The sequence below is a fragment of the Miniopterus natalensis genome, chromosome 1, assembly GCF_054644295.1.
Source record: "Miniopterus natalensis isolate mMinNat1 chromosome 1, mMinNat1.hap1, whole genome shotgun sequence".
In the NCBI taxonomy this organism is placed as follows: Eukaryota; Metazoa; Chordata; class Mammalia; order Chiroptera; family Miniopteridae; genus Miniopterus; species Miniopterus natalensis.
In genome coordinates, this window is record NC_142081.1 from 111,767,748 (window position 1) to 111,778,677 (window position 10,930).

Here is a 10,930-nt window from a genome sequence, read left to right on the forward strand (position 1 = left end):
CATTTTTGTTGTTCTCCATGAAGTGTTTGATTTCTTTCTTGATCTCCTTGGTAACCCATTCATTGTTTAATAACATGCTGTTTAGCCTCCATGTGTTTGAATATTTTTGAGTTTTTTTATAGTGGTTGATTTCTAGTTTCATGGCATTGTGATCCGAGAAGATGCTTGATATGATTTCAATCTTCTTATATTTTTAGAGACTTGCCTTGTGCCCTAACATGTTGTCTATTTTTGAGAATATTCCATGTGCACTTGAGAAGAATGTGTATTCTGCTGCTTTGGGGTGAAATGTTCTATAAATGTCAATTAAATCCATTAGGTCTAGTGGTTCATTTAAGGTCTGCATTTCCCTGTTGATTTTTTGTCTTCCTTTCATATTCTTAAAGAAAATACTTTATTTTTCTTGTAATTCTGTTTTGGTATTAGCTTTTTCTTGTTTAGGAAGCTCATTATTTCTTTTTCAATTTTAAATGATAGTCTTGGTGGTTAGAGTAGTCTTGGCTGTAGATCCTCTGTTTTAATGTCTTTGAATATGTCCTGCCTGTGCCTCTGGCCTGAAATGTTTGTTGAGAAATCAGTTACCATGATGATCACTTCCTAGATATTAGCATAGCCCCTGCACAAGGATGACATGCAAATTTGTGCAGCGTTCCATATTTTTAGACAGTGAAGTATGCAGCAGACTGACGTATATCAAAAGAAAAGGCTGAGTTGGGAAGAGATTAATCAAAGAACTTATAGGCATGTATGCACAACGCATGGACACAGAAAATAGTACAATAAAAGCCTGGGAACAGGGTGGCAGTAGAGTGGAATGGATCTAGGGAGAGGAAGGAGACATCTGTAATACTTTCAACAACAAAATAAAATTAAAGATAAAAAGGAAGGCTTTAAAAGTAAAAAAAAACAACAAAAAAATCAGTTACAGTCCTTTGGGAGCTCCCTTTTAGGTAACTAACTGCTTTTCTCTTGCTTCTTTTAAGATTTTCTCTTTGTCTTTAATCTTTGCCACTTTAATTATGATTTATCTTGTTGTGGGCCTCTTTGGGTTCGTCTTGTTTGGGACTCTCTGCACTTCCTGGACTTCTGTGTCTTTTTCCTTCATCAGGTTAGGGAAATTTTCAGTCATTATTTCTTCAAATAAGTTCTTAATTACATGCTCACATGCTCTCTCTCTTTTCCTTCTGGCATCCTTATGATGTTGATATTGTTACCGTTTATGTTGTCCAGATGTCCCTTAAACTATCCTCATTTTTTACAATTTTCTTTTCTTTTTGTTCTTCTGATTGTTTTCTGCTGCTTTGTTTCCAAATCACTGACTCAGTCCTCTGCTTCATCTAAACTATTCTTTATTTTTTCAAGCGTACTTTTCATTTCAGATATTGTATTCTTTTTTTTTTTTGACTTTTTTTTTTTCTGTTGTCGTCACCTGAGGATATTTATCCATTGCTTTTCAGAGAGAGTGGAAGGGTGGGAGGCAGGGAAGGAGGGAGAAAGGTGGAGAGAGCGAGGATTATTGAAGTGAGGTAGACACATCGACTGGTTGCCTCCTGCACGTACCCAGACTTGGGACAGGGAGTGAACCAGCAACCCAGGTATGTGCCTTTGACTGGGAATCAAACCCATGACCCTTTGGTCCTCATGGTGATGCTCTAAACACTGAGCAACACCGGGCAGGGCCTGACTGGTTCTATTTTATGATTTCTAGGTTCTTTTTCATGCTGTTGAAGTTCTCACTAAGTTTTTTCAGCATCCTTATAACCATTGTTTTGAACTCTGTATCTGGTAGATTGCTTGCATTCATTTTCTTTAATTATTTTTCTGGGACTTCTTCTGTTTTTTCATTTGAGGCATGTTTCTTTGTCTCCCCATTTTGACTGCCTCTCTGTGTTTGTTTCTGTGTATTAAGTCATTCTGCTATGTGTCTCTGTCGTGGTGGTGTGGCCTTATGTAGTAGGTATCCTGTGGGACCCTTGGCACACTATGTGATCACATTTACTGGTGCTCCAGGAATGGTTCTTGTGTGAGATATGTAAAGCCTTCTGTTGTATTTTAGTTATGATTGCTGTTGGCCCATCTATGTGTGGAGTTGGCCCTCATGCTGGTTGACTATGGAGATTGACCTTGACCACGGTGTATGAGCTGATATGCAGGAGCTTCCACATGAAGCAGAATTCACCTCAGCGGGGTCTTTGCTTCCTGAGATCTCCCTTTGAATGTGCTGCTTATGGAGCTAATTGAGTCCTGCTCTGATGTTGTCTGAAGCTTGCCACTGGGTGTGTTGGTTTTTACGCCTTTTGGGATTGACTCAGTGCAGGTCAGTGTCAGACTCTACCTGTGACTGGCCCTGGGCAATCATCTTGGAGCTATAAAGCGAGTCACAGTTTGCTGCTGCCCTTGCTTTGGGAGTGCATGGGAAGGGCCAAGCTGCTCATCAAGGCCGCCTCCCAGCAGCAGTGAGCTTTAGTGCAGGTCAGCAAAAGGCCCAAGGCACTTCACAATCCACCTTTACCTGCCTCCACTTGTAGGCTGCCTGTTAAGTTGGGTCACTGAAAGAGCCTCTGGCAGTACCAAGTTAGGTGAGTTACGTTCTCAGTGAGTCATCAGGTAGGAGCCAGTGGTGTTCACCAGACTGATACATATTCAAACTTGGTGTCCGTGCCGAGTCTCAGGCCACTCAGAAAAAAGTTCCCAGAGTACATCAAATCCAGTTGTCAAATGCTGGGTGCCCACAGACTTTTTGGTAGAGCAGTGTCTCAGGGAGTCATCTGGGGTCAACCAACAGAGTTTACCAGGCCCAAACAGACCAAGATTTGGTGATGTGAAGAGACGGTTCTAGACCAGTTGAATATTCGAGGGAAAATTGACCCCTGACTTGAAGCTACACAATTCAGTCTTCCTTGATTTAGCTGAGAGCTCCTGGAGACCCCAAGTCCAGTAGGGCAGGGCTCTTAGGATTCCAGACGGTGGAACTAGTGGATCTCTTATGGGGGTGGGGTGGGACTTGTTAAGCTCTAAGGAAGGGGGTGGGGAGAAAAGGCCCCTGACCCAAAGCCACACAACTCAGTCTCTGACACACCCTGAGTCTGCCCAGACCTCCACACCCTCGGCCCAGGTAGCTGAATTTTCTGTCGGATATGAGCTCTGCAGGTTGAGAGGACAGGGATTGGAAGGGTGAGATTATGCTTTCCCTCAGTGTGATATCATAGGAGAAGAGTCTTCAACCCAAGAAAGATGATGTCTGTGGGCAGTGGGCTAGAGGGACTCAGCACAGAGATCCTGGCAGCTGTCCCTTAGCTCTCTGCTCAGAGCCACACATCCCAGTTTCTTTTCACTAGTGTGCACTGAGCCACCCTCCTTTTGTTTGTGCTTGGGGTAAGTGACCATAAACAAGATTTTGTGTGCTGGCTCTTGAGGACGGGACCTGGGTTTCTATGAGACTCCTCTCTCTCCCTGGAAGACAGATCCCTGATGATTTTCATAGCCAGATGTTATGTGGGCTCCTTTTCCTGGCTCTGGTGCTCTGGGCTGGGGAGCTGGGTGTGGGGCTGAGACCCTGTGCTTTAAGAGGAGACCTTTGTGGCTGAGATAGCCCTCTGGGTGCTTGGCCAGTGCACGTGGGAGCCGGGGCCAGCCCTTTTCAAGTCTCTACCCTTCCTACCAGAAGCCTCTCGATGTGGCTTCTTCATAAATCCTTGGTTATAAGACTTCTACTCAGCTAGTCTTCTATTGGTTATTCAACTTGATGGCTCTATATTTTAGTCATAATTCCAGTTTTGTCCTGGGAGGAGTGAGGGTAACTTTTACCTACTCTACCACCCGTTTGGATCTCAGTCAACATTTTTCTGTTGTCTCCATTCCGTTTTTAAGGGGCATACATTTGGCTTTTTAAATAATTTTTTGGCCACTGTTATGGCCTTAGACTGTTGAGTGGGTTACAGCTCAAACCTGAGTCACACATTGTATATTTGCATTTACTGGTTTTTTCCTCCTTTTATCTAAAGTTGTGTTGTTAAAGAAACCATGATAGAAGATTAGCCACATATACAGGTTTCAGATTCTTGTGCTCTCTCCTGCTCTTGAATGAGCATTTCACATGTTTAAAAATAGGTCTGTTGATTTAGGAAGGTCCTACCTCTCAGGCAGTTAGAGAAACATCACTGGCCTCTTCCAGTGCTGTGGGGTCCTGGGCCCCGGGGCAGCGGACCGCGGCGCACTGGTGTTCTTGAAAGAGATCAGCCAGGCGCGTCAGTGCCGAGGCCCCCTGTAAATCAGGGAGTGCCTACATGTCTGCTGCCCTGTGTGCTCAGCCCCGCATGGTTCCCAGATCCAATCAGACCAGATACTCCCCTACCTTATCTGGGAAACAGTCCTCTGAGACGCCAGTGTGGCTGCAACCTCCTCTAAAGTGTTGTATCTAGGAATGTCGTAGAAGGTCAGGAGGTTGGCCGGATGCCCTGAAACGCTGTATAAAATGCTGTGGCTCTGAATAAAGCTTGCTTGACTCTCACTCAGCATCCCTGAGCGAGAGAGCCCTCCCAGCCCCATTGCCTCGTCTCTTTCTTTTCTTCTTCACCTCCGGAGCACGGTCCTGCTCGCCGCGGCTGGTTCGCGGCACAGTGCCCACCCCATTTGAGAATTTTCAGGGGCACTCAGCAACCACAGCATTGCTTTGTGGGAAGCTATAGGTTACCCATGAGGGTGCTCCTCAGAGCTGGCATGCAGAGATGGGAGTGGAACACCAAATATCACAAGGAGTTTTGATCGGGCCACATTAGCTGCTGTGAAGGGCCCTGAGGGTGGTAGGCAGGATGAGCCCAAAAGGTATTTCCAGCAGACAAAGTGCCTACCTGACAGTGAAAATGTCTTTGTGTAACGGGGGTCCAATATCTGGTGATGAAAAAAGATTTGACTTTGGGTGGTCTGCACAGAATGCCATATACAGATGATATATCAGAGAACTGTATGCTGGAAACCTATATAATTTCATTAAGCAGTATCACCCGAATAAATTTAATAACAATTTTCAAAAATGTCTTTGTGGGTGGCATTTAAGAAAATGTGGGAAGACCCCCCTAGATTATATTTGACAGCATAGGAAATTGAGATGATGGTGGGCAGTAGCCAGAATTGGTTTCTGTTACCTTTTCTCATTACTCTAGATAAATACCCTTTCAGAATGACCAAAATGCATATTGAGAACTAACATGAGGATACTTGTGATGAAGAGAAGGGTCCAGGGATTATCAGTAGCTCAAAATGGCTTTTGATAGAAAAGGACACTTTGATAATCATGTAAAATGGGTAGTCAGAGTGACCTTGCTGGTAATAATCTTAGCAAACATTATGACAGCAAATAATAAAATTGAAACCAATGGAATTAGTTTTCTGCGGGAAGTTGCAGAAGCTAAACTGACTTTGACACCACTGTCATCAGTCTTCAAACTTGTCTCTGGAGGGAAGGATAATTTGTGCTCATGAACAGTAGCCCCACTGTGGTGGCAGCTGAAGCTTTCTCAACACCTGCAGCTCACCCTGTGGGCCTCTGGCTCTCGTTATAACATCAGAGAACGTGCAGGAAGCTGTGTGACGTGTCATCGATGTGAGCTTCTGGGGAAATGGCGGCAGTGTCTAGGTATAGATTTGTTGTAGAGAATGCTCTTTGAGTATGAACAGAGAAACCCCAGGAGCTATGTTTATAATAGGCTGCTTTTGTTAATGATCTGTGGAAACTGGAAGGCACTATAACCGTGTTTCATGTACATTGGTATCATCCACCTGCTGTTGTCTCCTATTGGTAGTGATCTCCTTGGAGTCTAAGCTGGAAAATTGGTGTCTATCAGCTTTTTCTTAAAACTTTCCAACATCTATGTGTCTTTTGAGAATATGATTTCCCTTCAAAAGAATAAGGTAAACTGAACAGCCTGCTACTCAGAAAATTTGCTGTGCCCTAAATGGTCTGCCATCTAGCCATGTAGCCACTGAAAAACTAAAAAAACAACAGAGAATAAACCAGACGCTGCATGATCGGTAGGCATCGCGCTTTGCTTCATGATTAATCCCTGTGAAGGGAAGTGGTGACCCTAGGAAGGTGCTGTATGTCACAGTTAACATGCAGTTATGATGAAATTGTAAAAGGGACAGTAAAGTGCATCTATTCCTGTTGTAAGTCCTGTTTAGCTGGTTATCAGAACTTTATCTGATTTACAGTTCTGTAGATTTATGGCCAATGGACAGGAAATTAATTTTGGAAGTAGGTTCAGTTAGGTTTAAAGTGTAACAAGTGAGGAAAACCTCATCTCTGCTCATATTCTGACTGTTCTCCATACCGGAGAACGTCAAGCTTTTGCTGACCTATCCAATGGATAAAATATTAAAGCTTTAAAACTAGGAAAGCAAATATGTTTGAAAAGCTTCTCTTATGTTTGTTGAGGTATTTATCATTTTATTAATGACTATCAAGGGATGACTGTGACTTAAGTAGTACAATTTACTGTAATTTTATATTTATTTAACTTCTTGGCAAGTGACAGCACTATGGTCACATAGCAAAGGGACTGCTCCCAAATTTCCTTTCCTGCTTTATTGAACGCACCTCACCTGGGAATGTCCCCCTGCTGTTCTGGGAAGGGGCAGGGCAGGCTGAACATTTCGGGATCTCATCCCCAGCGTGGGGAACACTGTTGGAGTTTGACTCTAGTGCTCGCTCAGAAGCCATATCATAAGGTGGGCTTAGTCCAGCCAAGACATCGATCTGTAATCTTCTGCCTTCCAAAGTTTTAAAAGTGTGTCCAGTTCTGTGAAAGTGACAGTTTCTCTCCCCAGTAAGGTTCAGGTGAACAGAAACTTGCATGTGCCCTTTGACATTAGCCCCGTGCACTGGGGGCGGGGAGGGTTCCCCTTTCCCCCTGAGTGTGGCATCTTTATTTATTTATTTACTAGAGGTGATTCCTTGTTGCCTCAAGACCTGTCCCTCTAAGATAATAGTGGCAGCTCTCAGTGGCCCCATTTGCTGCCATGGCCATGTGCCCGCTCCTGTGTTGGCACATCTCTCCTTTCATGAGCCCCTTCCTGGCACAGGCCTGGTGAGGAAGCCCGCAGGGTCTCAGCTGAGGAACAGCCCCGCAGCTCCTGCCGCCCGCACCGCAGCGGGGCCTGTGCGCGGGGAGGAGCGGGAGCCTCCAGCTGCGCCGCCGGGACTCTGGGGAACGAGCCCGGGCCAGCAGCACAGGGCTCAGGGGGACGTCCCCTGCTCCCCCTTGTCCCGAACTCAAAGTGCTGGGGTGCGGAAGGGCCCCGAGTCCCTGCGCCCTGGGTGCTGTCTGAGCGTTAGCGCAGCAGCGCAGCGGGGCCTCTGCGGTCTCGTAACTAAGTCAGAGCAGCCTCGGGCTGAGCCGGGCCTGCGGGCGCCCGGGACTGACGCGCCCGTGTGGGTTTTGTGTTTTCCTTCTTCCTCAGAAATGAGCTGGAGACGCAGTATTTATTTCTACTCCGGTTTCGTCTGCACGTCTCTGCCAGTGTCTATGCCAAATATTATTTTGACCTTCGGTCCCTAGCGAGTGACCGCAAATTGCCTAATGAATTTGCTTGTCTGCGAAAGGAAAGAGCACAGGCCCTGGAGGTAAGGCTGCGGAGTCACAGAGTGGGGTTTCCACCAGACACCAGACACCATCTGTGGGTAACTCAGATTATGTAGGACAATGAAAAGCTTTTTAAACTACCAGGGTGAAGAAGACTTATTAACTCTTTCACATATTTCTGGTATCTCTTATGGTTGATAGAAAGAATCCCACATTATAAGAAAATTGTCTTTTCTGTGACCATGATTCAGAGTATTTTAAATCAAATTTAATCTTTGATGGTTTTTTTGAAACTTTTTCTTTTTTCTAACCATATTTCAATAATTTCTTAAAATTGAGTCACTAGTCATATTACAAACGTAACCTACTTACCACCTTAACTCACTTTGCAAGTTCATGCCTTTTCTGTATGTGTCACAGTTCAGTCCCGTGAGTTTGTGAGACAAGCTCACCTGAGGGACCTGTATTAATTGTGGAATGTGTGTTTCAAATACTGGGAGTAGAAAGTACACGGGCTTTTAATGGAAATGGTAAAGTACATGGAACAGTCATATTTATGGCTTATGACCTTTGGTGATACAACAAAATTATTCACAACTGAAATGGACACGTTTAAAATGGACACTTTCTGTGGGACTTTGATCGCACTTTAGGAAACGGCGTGTTTCTACCATAATTAACTTGCAAGTGAAACAGTACCTTGTGGTGCTTCAATCATTAGATCTTTCCTACCTTTCAGGAAAGTACAGCAGAAGCCTGTCTCATTTAAATTTGCTTAGAGCAGATAATAGCTAATAAAGACTGGGTAGAATTTAAATAGCTGAGTAACACTGATTTTGCCCCCGTGCGTTTATTATATTTAAGGGACCAAGTGCGCAGGCAACAGGTGATAGTGTTGTCAGGAGCCTGTCACGCCTTAGACGCCATTGAGAAAACCCAAACTTTAAAATAAACCCTCCGTCCCCCGTTCCTCTGGCCATCTAATCACAGCCCCTAAGAGACTCGCCTCAGTGAATTAGCTTAAAGGAGAAGCCCAAGGGCTTGGCCGCCGAGACCGCAGCTCCCCAAGGGCAGGAGCTGTCACCCGCCTGAGGAAGCGGCATGTGCGGCTCAGCGGTGGTGCTTTCTGTGCTCAGGCTGCAGCCCTGTGATTTCTAACGTGTCTGTGCTCTCTGATTTCTGCTCCTAGGCCATTTCCAGATATTGTGAAAACAAAAGCCTGTGCAGGGCGGCTGTAAGAAAATCCCGCAGCTGCGATAACTTTAGTGCTGCGCAGCGGGCCAGTGCCATCTTATCTTAAATGAGGAGTGAGGGGCTGGGACATGGTGAGCCCCTCATGTGCCACGAATGGAGAAATGTCACCGCTCCTGCTCAAACCCAGCTAAGTGATTTCCTTTTAGGGGAGAAATGAGGGGAATTAACATGGTCAGCTTCTCATCTACAGTAACAAGGGCCGTGGAAATACAAGGTTCCTCTTCCAGCAAGTTTAGTATTTCCTCTTAAAACAGAAATGAAGATTTTCAACATCATGAGGAACTCTTTTAGCCTAAGCTTAATTCATGAGCCTTAGTATTTTTCATTTCCCTTTTGATTATTTTAATTACTAGAGGATATTACATTTGTTTATTTTTGCTTTCATTTTTGGAGAAAAGGGAAATGTGTATCTTAAACTTTTCTAAAGTTCTAGTTAACCACCTACATAACATTCTCTTTTGAGCCTTCATGCTCTCATTTAGAAAGCTTAAAGTACCTATTTCTATATACTATAGTTTTAAATGTTTTAATGTTTACTTTGATATTGGGAGGGAGGGCCTTTTTGGACATCAGAAATTTCTTAAATATTTTTTGTTGCTCCCTAGTTCAAAATGGGCACTTTTTTTCCCCATTATGTGTCATTTCCTCTCCTCCTGAACTTTTTAGACATTGTTACTGTATAAGAATTATTTTAAAGTAATTTTATTTATGAGTTTTAATTTGAGTTTTTCAGACTTTGAAGAGTTCACTTTTTTTTAAATGGATATTAGAGAGGGAGGTAAGGAGAGGGAGAGAGAGAAACGTAGATGTGGGAGAGAAATATCTACTGGTTGCCTCCCCTACAGGCCCGGAGACCAGGGATCAAACCCAAACCCGGGTATGTGCTGTGATCAGGATCTGAACCTGCGACACTCCAACAACTGAGCCACCTGGCCAAGGGAAAGATCCTCTTTAAAAGAGATTAAGTAACAACTCCTCTCATTATGAAAATCACATATTCTGTGGCCTTTATCCTTTGAATATTCTTATGTCATTGGTCTAAAAGCTGCCAGAATGAACTAGTAAAATGGAGATTTCTGGTGGTACAGAAGCTAGAGGAAAAGAGTGGCTGTTCTCTTTTTCTTTTTAGGAACTATCTTGCTAGCAGGTGGCCTTTGGTAATCGGTAGTTCAAGGGCTTATATTGAATAAGTGACTTATTCTACCTATAATGCATTCCATCGACTATCATCTCTGGAAATTATTTTTAAAGAAATTAGCCAACTGATTTCTAGAAAGTAACTTATGATTGTCTGATATCCATCTCGCTTTCCCCGTGGGACTGTCTATGATGCCCTATTTCCTCCTTGAGCTAAAATGTGTCTGTGTCGTCAGAATCTCCTCTCCTGCTCTGCAGTTACAGTGGCAAATTGTAGGAGCAGCACATTGGCAAGGAAGAATTTATAAAATTAGAATAGTTCTATCACATCTCTTTTTCAGGCTTTTCAAGTATAAGCTTTCAGAAAATTTACCATTTTTAGAGTTGGTAATACAGTAGAAGAAAATGAGTAGAAAATATTCACAAGGATGATAGTAAAAAATGTCATTAATATTGTTTTAAATATTTTCTAGGTTTTACTGGGTTGCATGTAAGTATGTTTACTAGTTCACTAAGATTATCAAACTTTTGGCAGGAATAGTTGAACAAATTAAAATTTCTTTTAAAGATTAGGTGCTTAAAGCCAGTCTGTATTAAAATGTAAGGAAATAGTTAGATTTTTCTGTAACATTTTTTATTTGTATCTTGGAATATACTGCGGACTGACTGTAGACTGTGCTGTACATTCCTTCATGATAGGTTCCATGGCCTCGTAATACCTTAACTTTGGTTCTCCTGTAATTGGTGGGCATACTCTATTGAATTCCCCTCCAAAATATATACCTTAGTAATTTTCCAATTTACTTGGCCTTATTTTAAAAGTGGATATGAATAATACCATATTTTAAGTTTGTGTTTTATAATTGTATAAATTTGAAAAGTTTTCTTAGCTGAAAATGTGAGAATTTACCTTACATGTTGACAAGTTAAATTAACTTACATTGAAATTTTTTTCCAGG

The 10,930-nt window shown here is 43.1% G+C and overlaps 1 protein-coding gene and 1 pseudogene across 1 annotated transcript in view; both read left to right on the plus strand.

The window, feature by feature from the left end:
- Window positions 1–8,982, plus strand: part of LOC148094308 (cyclin-Y-like protein 1) — a 31,870-nt gene extending 22,888 nt beyond the window's left edge. The window contains exons 8-9 of the mRNA XM_087820577.1: window positions 7,459–7,621; window positions 8,770–8,982. Of these exons, the coding sequence (XP_087676703.1) occupies window positions 7,459–7,621; window positions 8,770–8,880 (274 nt within the window). The 3' untranslated portion in view covers window positions 8,881–8,982. The remainder of the gene's footprint in view (window positions 1–7,458; window positions 7,622–8,769) is intronic.
- LOC148094309 (U6 spliceosomal RNA) lies at window positions 600–661 on the plus strand (annotated as a pseudogene).
- Window positions 8,983–10,930: the final 1,948 nt, after the last annotated feature.